Raw genomic sequence first — 18852 nt, 5'->3', positions numbered from 1 at the left:
TTTGGAAGCACCTGGAAGGCCAGCACATAGAACCAAGGCAAAGTACATATTTGTACACCAGGCTCACCAGCCTCAGGGGATGTGCTGGCAGAAGCCTAAAAAGCAGTAGGTTTTAATTGCAAGTGAATACAGCATCAGTAATATACTCAAAAATTGAGGAACCCTAAAGATATGCTGTCTAAATAGATTTTTTCCAGTATATTACTTCAAATATTAGTCAAAAGCATTACTTAATCCTCTGCATTCCCAAGTGTTGTATATGGATATTTGCATAGAAACACAGAACAATGCTGCCATGATGTATTTTCTGTCCTTCAGGTATTTTTTATTGTTTTGCATTTTTTTTTTATTTATACAAAGCTTTATTTGCATTTGCACTTAGACATCTGAAAACATCAGTTAAAAAAAAAAAAGCCTCTAAAAAATAACAAACCCCTTGTTTGCCACATTTAGGAAAAACTAAATTAAGATATTGCTCAAACACTGCAAATTATTTGTGCTGCAGTTGAACATTCTCTCTAAGCCAAGAAAAAACTTGTGCATTTACTTCTTCCATGACATCATCTGCTGTTCGTCCTTTGACCGCCATCCCATGGTTTGCTTTATCAATCCAATGGATTTTTTTAGGGGCTTTCATTTTTCTCACCACACCTTCTAGCAATTGCTATGGAGAAAAACATGAATGCAAATATTAGAGAATTGGCTGCTACAAACTCTGGAACTCCTAGATGTCTCTTACTTTGCCTATGTAATGCAAAATAGGCAGCTCCTTAAAAACAGATAGATGGATCTGTGTGCACATGAAAAACACCTTGCTAGGAAAATGGGATGTATTCTCTAGTCAGGATTTGAATACTGGGATCTGCTCAAAGCATCACCCTCACTCAGAGAATAGCAGAAATTTAGAACTTCAAAGGAGTCCATTTTTACTGTCAGAGGGTAGTACTGGCTATAAAATGATAGAATCGAAGTCAGATTTGTCTGCAGAGGCTGAGTAGCAACGTAATTCCTTAGGAACTAACTTTGACACTGTTGAAATTTCTCAGTAAACAGATCGAAGAACCAGTTCACAAAGTCAAAGATTCCCCCATTAAGAAGGTACTCCAAAGATCTGCTGGTCACTAGCCTGACTTATTTTGGTGACAATTCCTCATGGAAGCATTATGACTCCTTAGAAACTGTCCAAGCACAGAAAATGCCAATTGCACATAGCCCCAAATTCACACTGACCTGTTCAAAACAACAGGATACCTGTTTGCAAGAAAACATGGCAGAAAAGCACTGTTCCCCTGCCTTTGTACACCTGCTCTTCATCTCTACAAAAATACCACTTTCTACCACAGAACCCTGACTTGGAGGTAGAACTCCTTTGCTAGAATTTGCCATGCAAATGTGACCAGTGTGACATTTGGTGGCACCACACAGGTTTTGTAACTTGAAATGGTTAAAACAAAATAGCAAATAACTTGCTCCTTCCATAGACCACTTTTAATTTGTGCAATTCTATTGAAACCATTTAAATCAGGGGTATTTCGTTGACCCAAAGGTGAGCTTGCTGAAGTGGAAGATCAAGCATGGTCCATTAAGTTTTACGCAGCAAAAGGAAGCACTGCCAGGCTTCCTTGTGTCTAATAAGTTTTCTACCCAAGGCTTCCTTCAGAAGACACCTATTTAGGCAAGGCTGTTAATCAGGTGAGATACAGATATCACTGAGGCTCATTGCTGCTCCTCCATACTGCCCTTTCATAGCAGGATTTACAAGGGTACTCACTTTTTCACACATCTCATCTGCCGATCCTGAGATAAACAGCACCGGACACGTGATCAGTAATAAATCCTCATCCCGGAGCTTGGACTGCAGTTTTGGTCGATGCAATGGGTAAGATAAACACAGGAGACCTTGAATGAAGCCATCATCATCATCACCCTGGCTCAGCTGATGTATCACAGAGGCAGCAGCTCGTGAGCCCATGGAACAGCCTTTCTCCCATGCAGAAATAAAGGAAAAACATTATCTGCTGTCATGTCATCTACGTTCTGGTTTAGTAAACAACTCCCAAAACCAATCCAACTGAGTGTATTTCACTGTCACAAAATGCTAGGGATGTTCTACTTTATGAAAAACATTAATCCTAATTTCAACGTTTTCTGCTAGGATATTTGTCTAGCTGCAACATCTACATCCCTGTTTAAAAAAGAAGGGGAAAAGAAAGAAAATATAAATTGAAAGGGAACCCTTGCAATACTAGAAGGAACAACAGCCAATCCTGGGAAGAGAGGAACTGGTCCTACACTCCAGAGCCTGGAAATTTGAGATAGCCATGATAGTATCCTGTATCATTATTTTCATGCAACCTCAATTTGCTCAAATTCAAAACAAAATTTTGTGCTTGATTTCACTTGGCTCGCAAAATAAATGCAGCAAGTGTTTATGCACACCTTGAACTTCAGCCTAAAAGTAAAAGTAGAAGGGAGGAAAAAGAGTGTGAACTTGGAACATGAGGTCAGTGAGTAACATCAAGGGAATATCCAAGTATCTCCTCAAAGAGGAGGCATATGAGCTGGCAATGCACTGTAATTGAGTGTTACAATTCGCTAGTTCTTACAGCAGCACAGATTTGGTTTCACTTAAGAGAAAATATAGAATTTCCCCTATCAAGATATTCCTGATCACCCCCATCTATTCCCCTTTTCACAAAACATAGCTGAACTTTTTTTATCTGCCACTAAATTTTAATTACCAAAACCTGTTTTGGAAAAACTGTTTTCCATTTATCAGTAACCAGAATTCTTCAACACCTGCAATTAAAAAGTACACATGGATAATCAGAAAACTCATGTCCTGTAAATTCTAAGTGACAAGGAAATTTTCTCCTAAAGTACCTGGAAAATACAATCTATTGCTCTTTCTTTCCTCTTCTGCAGCAAGATCTATGGTATCATAAGGAGGGTTCATTCACTTCTCATCAAAGTGGGAAAGACTTGGAATACTTACAGATTGCTATTACTAGAGACCGTATAAGAGAGAAAATTATTGATAATAAAAACAATACCTGCAAGGAAAACACCAGAAAGTTTATAATCTTCACAAAGTTTTAAGTATTCCTAAAGAAATAAGAGAAAGAGAAGCATTACAAGTCAGAATTAAGATAGTTGGGAAGCTGGGGATCTCTTCTGTTTGTAGCTACTACACAGAAAATCGGAAGCTCTTTGAGCACTGCAGGTTAAAGAACAGATATATACAAGGTGCTCTCTTGGGTTTTATCACATAAATGGTTTCATAACAACATAATCAACTTCACATTGGCTCTTAGCAAGTCTAAAATATCAGATGCCCTATAAAGTTACCAAAACAAGTGATTACTATGTATCAACCGAGTTATAGTAACAGACCCCATGCATCCCCTTGGCCCATCAAAAGGAATAGCAGGTTTGCAAAAATGCCCTTCATTAAGGTTATGTATTTGTGACATGATCAGTTAAGTCCAACAGAAAAGATAAAATTCAGCAACATTTTTTCAGGTTTTAGGAGATAACTAATCAGATGCTATCTTAGCAGATGCCTTAAAAATTACCTTTACATAGCAGCATATTAACATAAATGCACTAACAACATTATGTTTCTTCCATAAAAACTGGAGATGCCCATTAAAGACAGTAAAGTCTGACTTCAAATTAATGTACATATAATCACATCATACAAAATTCCTTTAGAACTGGACTTTGTTCCCCTATAAAAATGCCTCCTGCTCAATGCACGCAGATTGCCCATCCTAAATTCTTCACCCAGCTTGTTTCCATCCTAAATTCTTCCACTTTTTGCAAGCTGTAAGTTTTCCCATGAAACACCTTTGCTTTTTGTCAGGCTTTTCTTCTTCCCTGAACTCAAACCCGCACACTTGTGGCAGCTGTTCCAGCTGTTGCCATCTAAGAACTGCTTCTGCTGTTTCTGTTCACACAAAGTGCTCCATTTACCTAAACATTGGTTCTAATTTTCCCACTGTTGCTTGCCTAATCTCTGGCTGTAATTTAAGAAACCTGGAAGACAGCACCCACAGATCTAAGCTTTGGTCTAAGAATTTGGTCACTCCTTACCACAACTGCTTTGAAAGCCTTAGTCCTGTAGGCAACATTAAGGCCTTTACAAGTAAACCGCAGACACAGAACTCCATGGGATGCAAGATAGGCTGCTAAGGACACTAAGTGAGGGAAATTCATGTCTCCTCCAGCTCCATGAGTAAGAATCACTCCATATGTTGGCTTCTTCTCTGGGACAGAAAAGATAGCATCAAGGTATTTGTTTCCAAAAGGTATTTTCACTTTAACCTAGAAATGAAACAAACCCCAATACTATTACTTAAAAAAACAAACACAAGCCAAAACAACAACAAAAAACCAAAAACAACAAAAAATCCCACCAAAAAAAATCCCAGAAAAAACCTAAGAGGAAGTGTCCCCAGTCTACACATCTACAAATTACTATTAAAAAATATCAGAAAATTTCCATACAATAATGGGCAAGGCACTTTATGACTCCACACCTTATGCTCTGCATTAGAGAATGAAGCTTCAAAGCAGAAATTCTCTATATAGCTACGTCTAGCTTTTCCAGACCTAACAAGCTGTCTAGATCATAAGATTATGTGACATTGAGACACAGCCTAGCAAACATTTTGAAATCACACAGTGGTAAGCACTGAGTGAAGCAGCAGCCTGCACACAGGCAAGGACTGAACCTTCCCTAGGGACGGGGCAGCACAGGTTTGGCAAAGCTCCAGGGGGACACAGGGCCTCCATCAGCACAGACAGCTGGAGGAGCTGATCCAGACTCAAGATCTGCTCATGGTCTGCGGAATGAACGGGGACTGGGCAGCACGAGTACCCCTGTGGTGGCTTCTGGGGCAAAAAGGCCACCCCGGGGCTGCGATAAACCCAGTGCCCGAAGGCGAGCCTCGGCAGCACTCGGCAGAGGAGCGGCCCAGGCCGAGGGAGGCGCTCAGCGGCCCTGCCGAGCTGCTGCCCCCGCAGCCCCGGAGGGGTGGCAGGTGCCACACAAGGGAGGGGAAGGCGGAGGGCCCGCAGGACAGCCAGGGGCCTGCCCACAGAGACAGAGCTGCAGCCGCCACCAGCCACGGACACACCGCTCCTGGGGCGGCAGAGGCGGCAGCGCACCCACCCCGCCCCCCTTGCCCAGATGGAGGGCCGCCTCAGAGGGAAGGGCAGCTGCCCCGGGCTGCAGGAGCCCGCCGAGCCCCACGGCCGGCCGGCCATACCTCCGCCCGCCCGCTCATGGCGCCGCGGCCTCACCGCAGCGCCGGCCCAGCCCCGCCAGGCCCGGCACAGCCCCGCCGCGCGGTGGGCGTGCACTGGGCCGTGTTAAATACGTGAAACGCCCGGAAATTAATAAAGCCCCGCATAAATTGTTTTTCTTCACGCACGTGCACGAAAACGCCACGGACTGCTGGGTGGTAATTCAGCACAGATAAAGCCAATTGAGTAGGGATTACTTGGAAAGTCAGGTTCTTACTGACTTCTTACGGACAGATGAGATGCTTATGATGAGTTACAGAATCATTTAGGATGGAAATGACTCCTGAGACCATCGAGTCCAACTTATGACTGAACACCACCATATCAACAGACCACAGCACTGAGTGTCACATCCAGTCATTTCTTGAACATCTTCCAGGGGTGTCGACTCCATCACCCTCCTTGGGCAGTCCATTGCAATGTTTAGAAACCCTTTCCATGAAGAAATTGCTCCTGACATCCAACCTGAACTGTGGGATTCCTTAAAATCAGAGGGTTTTGGGCAGGTTGCAAAAGGCAGGCCTCAGAGAGAGCAGGATGGTGATTAGAGCTAAGCAGTAGCTATAAGATTTGTCAGTAGAAAAATTATACAAGAAGTAGAAAGAAAGGACAAATAGAACAATGGTCTGTGCATTAACGCTTAGGTAGATCCTAAGTGGCAGAAAAGTATATCTGGTGAGATATTAGGAAATTCTAAGCTTAATAATGGAGCTCTGTGCATTGTATCTTAAGGCTTACAAGCAGGTATTGTATTTGAAATAAGCAAGCACTATTTTAACCACAGATACGTGTATTTATAGTGATTGGGTAGAACTACTGTCAATATGCTTTTGCTTTGTGTGATTGGTCAAAAAGCTTTTAAAGTAAGTTGTAACATGAAGTTCTTGGTCTGCTGCCTGGGATGTGAGTTGCTGGCATCTTCCCATTGTCATAACCATGTAATGAGACTGATGCTAAAAAATAAACAGCTCAAGACACATTCCACAGCAGTCCCGTCATGTTCGTGATTTGTACATAGCCCCTGGCCAGTGATATCAACCTCCCCTGGTTTGTACATACCTCTCCTGGCTTGAGGCCATTTTCTCTTATCCTGTTGCTGGTTGCCTGGGAGAAGAGACCACCCACCACCTAGCTACAGCCTCTTTCAGGTGGTTGTAGAGAGTGATAAGGTCACCCCAAACCTCCTTTTTCCCCCCTCCATCTCCCTCAGCTGCTCCTCGTAAGACTTGTGCTCCAGACCCTTCACCAGCTCCATTGCTCTTTTCTGGACTTGCTCAAGCACCTCAATGTCTGTGCGGAAGTAAGGGCCTGGAATGGGACACAGGATTCAGGGTGTGGAATAGGCAGAGCCAAGCACAGAGGGAAAGGTTAGATGTCCAGAGTGATATCAGGCAATTTTTTTGGCAGCTGTCAGCACACTCGATCTATGTAACGTTGACAAACAGGGGAGAGACACTCAATGGCTGGTTTTCCACACATCTGTCCCCAAGGCTGTTCTCTGTTGTACAGTAAATGACCTACTGTATTCAAAACACAGCCTTAAACTGGTGGAAGACAGCACCAGCAGTGTACAACAGTGCTTACCATATTTGTATATTGAGTATTTCACAGGCCAAAAAAAATTCCAAAATCCTCTATTGCAAGGTATTTAGCCAGAGTTCATGTTTTCTTCCAGTATCAGTGTATGAAGCTCACTCATATCAATTAAGGTGCCCTATTACTTAGTTGATTGAAAATGTCATCACCAAGCAGAGCTTTGTTTTTCATATGTTCACCGGCTGAAAATAAGCTCACTCTGGCTTGTGCTTTGAGTATCTCACTGTCAGCCTGCCAGCTGGACATTGTCAAACACTGGGACTGAAATATTACAACCCTCTGAGAAGTGAACCTGACAGGGTAGCTCAGGCTCTGAGCTGCTGTCTCAGTGACCACCCTGCCACCTCACAGACCAATTCCCAGTACAGGCATTATCGTAATAAGTGTGAATGACAGAAGTGGATAACCTAGGAGATTTACGGGAGATTTATTCATTTGGATTTCTACTTGCCTAAAAGATGTCAAGCTAAAGTGAGATGCAGAAGCATTAAGCTGAGTGAAAGTCAGGCACAACCTGTGTAAGTTGTGTACCTTCCACTGGGCTGAACCATAGATAGTATCCAGGCAGCTGCTCCTGGAGCCACAGCTCACTATCTGGGGAGCCCAGCAGACTAGGGAAATGTCAGATTAATTTGTCTTGACTGGAGATCACACTATTCTAATTAGTAATTCACACCAGTTAAGCCTTTGTAAATAAGATACTTGGAAAAGTGGACTGAGAAGATTTGTTGTCCCAAAGTAGTTACAACCTCAACCTAGAAAACAAGCATGCAAGAGGAAGGTTAAGAAAATCTTCCTTCATATTAATATCTGTGTTTTTTCATTACTGCTTTTATTTGTATATGTACTGGATGGTTTTGTGCTCTGCTGTAGTTTATGTTTTTGGTGCTGTTTTGCTCCTTTCTTGGTCTGCTTTTTGCATTCTTTTTCTTTTTTAATTTTTCCTTCCTCTTCAGTCCACCTGATGTATTCGTCCTGTTGTACTCACATAGTGTCTCCCAAGCAGTCCTTGAGGAACATGTATCCCATTAAATCTACCCATGTGTAACCCCTTCCCACTGGAGAACTACTTTCTTATGCTTTCTGCATTACAGCAAGCTGCTACCAGTTTACTTCCTGTTTTCTTGGTTCATTTTCTTGCCTCCAGTCACCTTGCAACACTTGAAAGTCTTCTGTGTATAAGCACAGTCTTTGAGGTAGGGTAGCTAATACACAGCAGAGTTGAGAACATCACAAATGCCAGGCTGGATGGGGCCATGAGCAACCTGGTCTAGCGGAAGGTGTCCCTCCTCACGGCAGAAGGGCTGGAACTGGGTGACCTTAAGGTCCCTTCCAGCCCTGTTCTGTGATTCTGTGAAGATGAGAATGTGTGAGGAAGGAGAGATTCTGTCATTCTTTAATCCTCTGGTCTAAGGCAATAGGGTTGGAGCAGTACATTTTTGCCACACTTTTCCTGCTGTAACTTTCTTTCTGGAAGATAATGACCCCAAGTATTGCTAGTATATCAAACACAATTGAATTATAAATACATTTTATACAAATATATACAAATAGATTCCAAATATATATGTATGTATATGTGTATATATATATGTATGTATGTATATATATATATATATATATATATATACACACAAATAGATTCCAAATCATGGGCAAATTATTTATGATGGATAAATTCTGGGGTTTATTGAGTTCTGCATATCTAATAAAATTCATTAATTAACATGCAAATGATATTTTTTAAAATTTGGCATTATAAAGCAATTCTCATATCAAACTATTTCAAATTAGGTCTTTCTGGATTTAGGAGGACATTTAGATAGATTCTTGTTGATCTTCAAGTGTGCTGAATAACTATTTTGAAATCCAGTTGTATTCCTCTCCGGGAGTATTGAAAATCCTTTTTTTTTTTAACACACTTAAATATTAATTAATACTGTAAGTTAAAGCTCCCCCAAAAACCCAATTATGAATATTTTCTGGATTTCTGAATCAATGTTTTTAATTTAACATCTAAGAAAACATAGTTTCTTAGGAGCATGGCATCATTTCATAACTTTAACCTTACATCACTCCTGGAAATAGAAGTTTATTCTGGAAACGACATAGTACATAATAACCTAAGTCTGTCACAAAATATGAAATTCATTTAAGGTATGTGATTTGCCATTTCTCAATGGGAATATATGTCAAGCATTATAATAACCTATGCACTGCTGTAAGCACCTCTGACAGGTCTGATATGCCAAAGGCAGCTGGGTTTGAAGAAGCAGTGGCTGTTTACCAAAGAATGACATTATCCCTGGTCTAAACTTGGAACCTGATAATTTTCAGTAGCACATCAGACAATCCCTGTTCTTTTCTTTGCATTATAAGTACAGCATTTCATACCAGAGACTTAGATTAACACACAATAGGAACAACACCTTTTACATTAATCTTTTGTTGGAATATATTTGTTTAGAGAAATGTATAAAAATAATTATAAAAGTATAAAAAACATATGTTGGGGGGGATCTTTATTTCAGTGTAAATAAATAACAGCTTAAGGATATTAGGATCAGAAACATTTTTTTCTTTTCCTAAATTTTTAAATAGAAGATGATAAAAAACATTGTTTGTTTGTTTTAGGCTGGAGACACATATTTGTTCTAAAAGTTTAACTCTCTCTCTAAATTACAAACTTGACTTTTGAGCAAGAACCTTCTTCTTTTTTTTTTTTCTTTTTTTTTTCTTTTTTTTCCCTGAGGAGGTGGATACATACAGCACATGGACATGCTGTGTTCACAGGTATCAAAAGTAACCTTTAATAATTTTCTGAAAGTGATCAGCCAACTATTACCTGATTAGGCCGTATAGCTTCCTGTGTTTAAAAGTGGTGATATCCATAACACTGCTTAATTTTTAGCTATTGCATCATACTTCTTGAGGGTCTGAAGAAGTTTTGAGGTCCTCTGTGAAAGAGGAAGTGATGGGCAGGCAATAAGCAGAACCACTTTTTCCAGGAAGGATGAAGGATTAAGCCCACCTGTTTTTAGACTATTCAGATTTACTATATAAGTGTGTTACTGATACACAATGTATATATATCATAAATATATAATGTGTATGTGCTAGGCACATATTTTTATGAAATTGTGATGTACATGGTGCCTTTTGTATTATTATATAGGTCACAAACTCTGGGAGCAAAGATAACGTCAGGTGACAAATGTGCAGTGCATAAAAGCTTCTCTTCTATGCACGAGTCTCTTTGGGAACATTTCTGGCTTTGTAGTTGTGGTGCTAAATGGAAGTTTTTTAATTAAGGAAGGTGTCATCATAACACATGCTTCTGCATGGCAAATTTGAATGCTATACATTTCTCAGAGTCTTTGTTAGGGATTTAGAATTCCCTCATTGTTCTTGATAAATGCAACCACTTTGTTTTCCAGTGGCAGCTGTTACAGTTCTTGCATGCGCTGGGACTGCACGGGGCACTGCTGGCAGGAGCTTGCTCTCATTATTCTCTCCCCTTGGCTGATGGTGAACTGACCTGGCCAGGAGCCAGCGGAACAAACATTTCTGTTCTCAATTCTGAAAGGAAAGAAATAATAGTTTTGGCATGTTTATACAATCTTTGAATGCTGAGCTCAATTCCATGTATGTTTTTGTTCTGAAGTTTCACTCTATCTGTTGCTTTATTAAAAGATTAGCATGGTTAGAGATGGTAAAGAGCATCATTGCTGCTGCTAGGGTTTCTTTTGCTGTGAACACTGTTTTAAGATTTAAATCTCTTTAACATTTAATTCTCAGTTCAAAAATCAGATACCCTCTGCAGTTGTGTCATCAATCATTCAAGTAAGTTACTTATCTGGAGTTATTGATAGTTATAATTATAAACATCATGCTACAGCCCCTAAATATGGGCACTGTGTACATTTTGCATCTTGCTGCAAGATCCTAGGCCATTTTCACTTCTGTTAATATGATTATTATGAGATGCAGGAAGTGACATTACGCTTCTCTTTGCCTTTAATTCCCACATAGGTTGCCAAAAAATTAAGCCCTTTATTTATCCAGAAGTTGTCAGAATGAGTAGCTGCAGTCTCTGCAGATAGGTGTTTTACCTTCTTCAATTATCATTCCTCCAGGTCACTTCTTTCATTTAAGAAGACAGAATTACAGAACCACAGAATCATTTAGGCTGGAAATGATCTCTGAGACCACTGAGTCCAACATTTGGCTGAACACCATCATGTCAACTAGACCATGGCACTCAGTGCCACATTCACTTGAAGAATTTCAGGGATGATGAACTCCACCACCTACCTGAGCATCTTATTCCAATGTTTAGCCACCCTTTCAGTGAAGAATTCTTCCACATGTCCAATCTGAACCTCCCCTGATTCAGCTTGAGGCTGTGTCCTCTCATCCTGTCACTGGTTGCCAACCAACCCACATTTGGCTACAGCCTCCTGTCATGTGGTTTTAGAGAGCAAGGTCTCCTCTAAGCCTCCTTCTCTCCAGGCTAAACAACCCCAACTCCCTTAGCTGTTCCTCATAAGACTAACTTACTATGTTTCTAACTCACTTTTCCAAAGCATTCCAGGAATTCCTTTTAGTCTCACATTACCTGTATAATTAATAAGTACCTTACCTATTCTGGAGTCCAAGATATTTCTAAACATAGGGAGTTCAAGAAAAGAGTGCAAGGAACTCTCTCTGATTTATTCTTCTGTTTCAACAGAATATCAATCTCAGTTGCATTACTCAGAAATGTTTTCTGGTATTGCATGTGTGCTGCTGAAAGTTAATTTATGCTATGACTCTCTAGTCTGATAGAAAGAAGCAGTGGAAAAGTGTAATAATGTCAACATATATTGCTGTTCACAGAATCTATTACTCTGGAGTAGGTGGAGAAATTATTTTGTTTCACACAATTTATCAAATCCATTCTGGATATTGTTCAGTTGTTAGAAGATTTGCGTGTACACAGAGAGTGTGTATTTTCTTAGTGCATAGAACTGAAGTCAAGCTGAAAGGTCTAATTGTTACCTTATTTTCCCATTTTATCTTGCACACTGTAATGAATTTACATGTGTAATAGGATCTACTTTTCTACCAGCTATATACTTTTGAATATAAACAGTCATACTCATATACATGCATACCGGAAGTGTTAGCATGCAAGGAAATGAGCCTGAAGACTGACACGTGGCTGTGGGTGGCCCCAAGCAGAATTCTTAAAGAACTGTTACTTCTCAGAGCAGTCTTCTAGCTCATTGTTTGTTCATAGGACAGTTCATACATCCTCTAACTGTACTCAAGGAGTTTTAGGTGGACTAATGCTTGCAAGGCTGTTGCCAACTATTTTAAATCCTCCTGGTTTCATGCAAAGCTGCACTCAGTGCTCAACCAGCTAGTGAATTCATCTCAGTTCCTGTGCTCCATACATCAGTGGTTGCGTTGTTAGCATCTTGATGCACTTGGTAATCACAGAATCATAGAATGGCTTGGGTTGGAAGGGACCTTACAGATGATCCAGTTCCAGCCCCCTTGCCAAGGGCAGGGACACTGTCCACTAGACCAGGTTGTTCAGAGCCCCATCTGACCTGGCTTTCAACACTTCCAGTGAGGGAACATCCACAGCTTCTCTGGGCAACCTGTCCCTGTGCCTCACTACCCTCACAGTGAAGAATTTTTTCCTAATAGCCAATCTAAACCTAGGCTCCTTCAGCTCAAAGCTATTGCCCTTTGTCCTATCGCTATATGCCCTTGCAAATCCAGGTAAATGGGCGTTCTTAAGTCTTGCATTTTGTGCCATATCTAAAACAAATTTGAGCATACCTGGGGAGATGATATTTGACCACCCTTCTTTCTTATCTGCAATCTCCCTCCCAAGGAAAGGCCAGCCAGAAACATATTTCAGGACCTTTCAGTCCTGATCAAGTATATTCTCACCTCAGTTCTCAAAATGTAAGAATTTCTTCACATCTTCTACAGCTCCCTGAAAAGTAATAATTAAGTATGGTCTGAGTGATCTCTCCCCCATCTCTTCATGCTTTGCGGTTTTGGTTGTAAAATTTTCAACAGAGATGCATGAAAACTATAGCATGAAATGGTGACAAAGCTAAGAATGCTCTTTGCTCTGACTAAACTGGGTTTTTTGTGCCCTGTAGCTGCTCAGCTGTAACTCAGTGGTAATTAATGGATCAAAGTTGTAAAACTGTATGGTTATGGCTCCTGCAGCCACTGCAAAGGCCTTGATAGGCTGGAAGAGAAGACTCGGGAATGGTGCAGGTAGTAACACACATGTTGTACCTGGATTCATTTAAAATACATAATTTACACAAAGCTGAGACTTATAAGCCTCTGATATACCATTAAGAGTGTCCTGACCCATTTCTCCTCTGAGAATTTCTTGCTGAGTGAAGTTAACCATGTCAGGTATCTGATTTCCACTCGAAGTTGTGTTGCATATCCACAAAGTGTACACTTCTTTTACATGGGGACTTTGATTGCCAAGTGGAAGATTTTTCATGAGATGCTGCAAGGGCAACAGCTTGCTGAAGTCTACGTGACAGCTTTCAGCCCCAGACGTGTTTGGCTCTTCTTCTCAGCTCTTATAAAGCAATAGATTGTATGACATGAATAAGTTCAAGAAGATGACAAGAAGAAAGATGAAGCACAGGATTTCATCCACTGTGAGTACTCCTAAGACCCTGTAGCATTACAAGACTTTTATTTATGTGGGATTGGTCATCCCAGGGTTAACCTTTGAACTTCTGGACATGCAGCCTTGACTTGACCACCTGAATACTTCAGCAAGCAAAGCCCTTTGCAGATTGGATCTAAAAACACAGATTTCTCAAATGTCTGTTCCACAATTGATCTCATTAACTGAAAAACAAATACAAAAAAAGAAGATCATTACACTGCAGCATTCTGGGAAGACACTAAGGATAGTAACATTACAAGCTGGAGGACTTGTTTTCACGGGGAATTCATAGGTCTTTGCCAATTGCAGCAAATCACACAGAGGATATCTGAGCAATGACATCAGGCACACTGTGGAGTCAAGAGGCAAGTTGGTGATAAAGTCAGAAGGAGGCAGACTTGGCAAACTGCATCATGCTCATGCCAGCTTGTGCCAGGGCACAGCAAAGTTTTGGCCTTGTGCTTGATAGCACGATGGACAGGTACAGAGCTAATGAAAGGGGTGGTGAAAGATGACCCAGGGAAGAGTCATGTGCAGGATGGAATTTATGGTGCTATTTATTTTGTGGTTTAATTGCTGCTTTCAGTCCTTCCAATTTTATATGCTCCCTGTGGGTTTTACTTTGATCTTGGGGCTGTGGGTTTCTGTTTGGTTTTAGTGGGTTTTCTTTTGTTTTGTTTTGGGTTTTGTTTATTTATTGGTGGTTGTTGTTCTTGTTGTTTTTCCTCAAAGAAAAAAACTGCAGGTTCTGATTTCCAGCCAATGAGTTTAGACTATTGACCCTTAAGAAAATGAGCCATTTCCAGGTTAGGGGAGATTTCTAAGCCCTCAGTTTGAATCAAGATCAGATTTAGCCCAGAGTAGAACTGTATCCAAATCAGGCTTAAGACCCAGTGGTGGCAAACTATGTCTATGAACTTGTCATTCTCTTAAATGCTCTGTTCACTTTGAGCTCTTGGCTTTGTTTAAATGCTGAGCTGAGGTTATAGGCCCTCATGTGGTCAGGAATTAATTTGTATCTGCAAAAAAAGAGTTGGATCAGTTAATCAGTGAGGTAAGTCTGTTGATTTGTCAAAGAAGAGTTGGAAGAAAGTAATGGTTTTGCATCACTCTGTTAGAATTCTTAAAATGTCCCTTTCAATATTTACTAGTGGAAATAAAATGCAGCAGAAGCATATCTCGGTAGATGCTTTGGCACTACTGAATTTAAATGTTTTTTAAGTGGCAAGGCATTTTCCTAGGACTGCAAAAATGAGAGAATCTAGCTATGTAATCTACCCCTATCCCTGCCTGTGCAACATTATATGACATTTGCTGTGTGTCAGGAACTTTTAAGACCACGTTATGGCAGCAGCCCTTGTGTTTGCAGTGACCCAGCCCACAGAGGGGATGGAAGAGGCTGTGCCAGTACAGGCACAGTAGATAATTCTGTTTGGTCCCTGCAGCTCTCTCACTCCTGTAAGTTTATGCCTATATCAGAGTAGCATTAACATCAGGTCTTTGTCTTCTCCCTCTCTGCCTAGAGGAAGTGTGCAACCAACCAAATGCTATCTTATGAAATGGATTGCTCGTTTCCTCTTTGCACAATCAGGGTAGGGTAGTGCATGTTTAATGTTCATATGACAAAGTGTTTATGTGTAAGGTCCCAGTCCCAGATCTCACCTACATAGTAAATAATGCTGGCTCACAAGCTTTAATACAGACCTGTGCTTAGAGTTCCACAGTGTTTTTATTCAGCTCTCAGGAGCATTCCTCCTTTTGTTTGGCAGGGCAGGCAAGTTTTCTGCAGACTGGCACACACAGTGGGCTCAGGGCAAATGGTCTGACCTGAGCAGGGTGTGCTGAATTTTCACCAAGCAGGGCTCTCAGGTAATTCCAGCCCAATCATTCAAGGAGAAGCTGGAGCATGCAGCATGCCATTTTGAGTTCTTGTCTTTCATGGACTGATCTCTCTCTGTCCTCTTTCTGATTTTTTTCAGTGGAGCATTGTAGAGAGGAGTTTGATTTCTGCCACTCTACCATTCCTCGACACTTGCAGACACATCTCCATATTTTGGAGTAGCAGAGTAGTCGGAAATGTCACATTGTCATCTCTTAAATATGTCCCAACATTGTTTGCTACCAAAGAAGTGAAATTGGATAGTTGGAAAGCAAATGATTAGCAGCAAAGCGTCTCTTCTGCCAGCCTGCTCTACTGTGCTCTGTGTGAGACCAAGGGGTTTCATCTGCAGACCTTGCCAAGAGCCTCAGATTCTGGGCAATATGAATGCAGAGAATTCATAACTTCATGAAGATCTAACCTTTAAGCTCCTGTGCCTATAGATTTTTGTTCTGACCTCTTTTCACAAGTTTTCAAGTCTATTGTTTGAAGCTGATAAGACCGCTAATATTCAAGTGTTGATTTGCCTCTTCCAGTTGTTACATCCTTTTCTTTAGCTTTCCAAGGACACTCACCTCAACTATCTTTATTTCTTTCTTTTTTTTCTTTTTAAGGAGACTTGAATTCTTCTGTGTCAGTAGCTTTTTTTTATCACCTTGAAGAAGGTTTAGTCATGTGCTAATTGTGCTGACAGTTTCCCATGCTAAGTGCAGGCAATTTAGACTGCAGTATTCCTGCTCATTCTGTGGGTTATTGCTTCAGCAGAAGCACCAAAGCAACCCCAGTGGTAGCTGTATTGGTAAAGCTAACACATGCTGAAGTCAGGTGCTCACTGCATGGATGGCCTGTTGCTGGCTCTACATCCTGAAGTGCGTGGTCTTCCCATTTTCTCTCTTAGCCAGAAGTGGAGTGTAATAAGTGCAGGATTCCTCCTTCAGCATCTTACAGATGTTGAGAAACTGATGAGAAAAATCAAGGGAAGAAAATGACTGAAATATTAATCAAGAAGGTTTTCTGTTTCCCAGTTTACTCCTTCCAGTCCCTAAACTACTGTGAAAATAAGACTGCATCTTTGGCATATGTATATCCACTACACCATTTATATGACACTAGGCCTTTTAATTAATCTTCAAGCAATTGATAAAAGGATTTTCCAAGCCACAAGGACTGATTAGAGCATCTTGAGCCTCAAGGGACCACAGGGATCATCCTTAATGTGTTCTGTTCTGTGCAGAGGAGGCACAAATGGATACTTGCAATATGTGCACACTGGTGAGATATGTTCACAGTCTTGGAACTTCCCATTCTTCATTTGCAGTATTAATGTTGTGCAACCAATAAAATACAGTAGGAAGAAACCCCAAACCAAACATCCCTTCTCATATTTATATTTATACCATTTAATCTTTGGTCAAAAACTTAATGGGGTGCTTTTTCAAATACCAGCACAAGGGAATACTCACAAAAATATGCAGGTATGCTGATGCATATGCAAAAAAGAAATTTTTGGTTTTGAGCTTATACCAGAATTTTTCCAAGTTCATGGCCTACAGGATGAAGCAAAGTTTCCTCTGGACAGTCTAGCACAAACTCAGCATTTAGGTTTCATTAAAGCCCCAGTCTGAGAGGTTAAATAGCATTAAGTGTTGCAGGAGCTTCATGCCACATCTCTGCAAGGGGAGTGGGTCGAGTTCATTCACTGTGAAGTAATGCTTGTGTTAATAGTTGGAGGTAGGACGATCCATGCCTGGAAAACCTGTGATCTTGATGATTTCAGTGCCCTCTCTGGCATCCTGTGAAAAATCTCACATGACAGCTTTGAAGATGGCTGGATCCCTTGCCAGTCAGCTGCTCCCTTCAGAAAATTCCTCCCCAGATATTCTCTGGATGCCAGAAATCCCCATCAAAACACCCGTCAGAAGGGAAAGAGCAGCGGCACTATGTAAACAGCCTGGGGAGTGCCCTCATTTCAGATGAGCTTGTGAAAAGCACTGCTAGATCAGTAACATCAACCCATTAAAATGTTGCAGTGCTGGAGCTCAGCTTGAGCCACTCAGTTCATCTCTGAGGTAGGGTTTGAAGCCTAGGTTGCGCCCCAGGCTCCTGGGGGAATCTTGTCCCCAGTGCTTAGGGGAATGAGCTGGAAGGTACATCCACGGGGCAGAAACACCTGACAAGAGAGTGACATCCTTTCAGTCAGAAATATATCAATAAAAAAGTATTTGTGCACGGGACACTACCTTTATGAAAGTAGCGTCTGCAGCTTAGGCAAGAGTGCTGTGGAGGTGAGGACAGCACCTCTCTGTGTGCCCCACAGGGCTTATGGATAACTCTGGAAAATGCTGCACCTGGGCAAGGCCATGCTCACCGGCAGCAGTGCCCTCCTTGCTTTAAGCATACAGATGCTGCAAGATCAATGTCCCTAGGGAATGGGATTTTTCAGAGATGTTTCTGAGGCCATGCTTGAAATACGTAGTGTTGGTAAGCAGCTTGTGAGGCGGCTCTGTTAGCAAGAGGTCAGCAAGTGAGGGAGCTCTCTCTGCTGACACAAGACTGTGTCATAGGACATATTTGAGATAGAAGTGGCCTGAGTGTAGCACAAAGCCCTTCTCAGTATCCTCTTCCCTAAGGCTTGCAATGTGTAGCTCTGGAGGAGCCCCCCACCTGTCTGCCACCATGTTCCAACAGTAATTTCAGGCTGCCTGACCTAGCAGGATTTGAAATGATGCCAGGATATGATTAATAAATTTCCATGTGCTTGCAGGAAAGCCAAGGAAAGCAATGCTGGGAACAGCTGTGGGAGGTTGCCAAAAGCATGAGGTGACCTCTACCATCATGGCTATGGTTGAGTAGGAATGTCTCCAGGCAGCAGAGTGGCCCCTGGAAAAGTCTGACTGGATCTGACCCCACAGTTCCCATTCCCTGGCTGAGCTCTCCTTTTCTGGGCAAGTGGGCACTGCTGCCTGAGTACCATTACCAGTCAGTCAGGAGAGGTGGCAAATCTCTTGGTGGCAGGGGGCAGACCCAGAGTGCCGGGGCCTCTGTGATGGCTGTGAAGGAAGAGGTGATGGCTGGTTTCACCTCTGTTTCAGTTGCTGGAGAAGAAGGACATTCTGCCTCCACTCTCCTGGAGTCCGGCTGTTCCTCCTGGGTGAGTGAAACCCCCCAGCTCGCTGAGGCAGTGGCACCCCAAACCTGTGTGAGGGCGTAAAGAGAAAGGCACTGTCCACAGGTACACAGGGCAGATATTGTTTTGTTGCTGCTTATTATGGGAAGTCAGGAAGTGGACTGTTCTGAGGGTATTTTTGACCATGCAGGCCTTCTCACTCAGCAGTAATCTAATCCTCACAGAGGCAGGGGGATC

At 41.7% G+C, this 18852-nt stretch overlaps 1 protein-coding gene across 2 annotated transcripts; it reads right to left on the bottom strand.

Annotated features, from left to right (window-relative positions):
* Nucleotides 1–299: 299 nt before the first annotated feature.
* Nucleotides 300–5410, bottom strand: TEX30 (testis expressed 30). Of its 2 annotated transcripts, none has more exons than XM_030276809.4 (5): nucleotides 5274–5410; nucleotides 4096–4326; nucleotides 3054–3105; nucleotides 1772–1980; nucleotides 300–664 (listed from the first exon to the last, which is right to left on the bottom strand). In XM_030276809.4, exons 1-5 carry the CDS (start codon nucleotides 5289–5291, stop codon nucleotides 491–493), a joined length of 684 nt encoding a protein of 227 aa, XP_030132669.4. In that variant the 5' UTR covers nucleotides 5292–5410; the 3' UTR covers nucleotides 300–490. The 2 variants fall into 2 exon arrangements, with proteins under 2 accessions (XP_030132669.4, XP_072787822.1); XM_072931721.1 differs by having other exon boundaries at nucleotides 4096–4268; nucleotides 5274–5363.
* Between the last annotated feature and the right edge of the window lie 13442 nt (nucleotides 5411–18852).

This window comes from Taeniopygia guttata, chromosome 1, assembly GCF_048771995.1.
Source record: "Taeniopygia guttata chromosome 1, bTaeGut7.mat, whole genome shotgun sequence".
In the NCBI taxonomy this organism is placed as follows: Eukaryota; Metazoa; Chordata; class Aves; order Passeriformes; family Estrildidae; genus Taeniopygia; species Taeniopygia guttata.
This window is presented reverse-complemented; position numbering and strand designations above follow the sequence as displayed.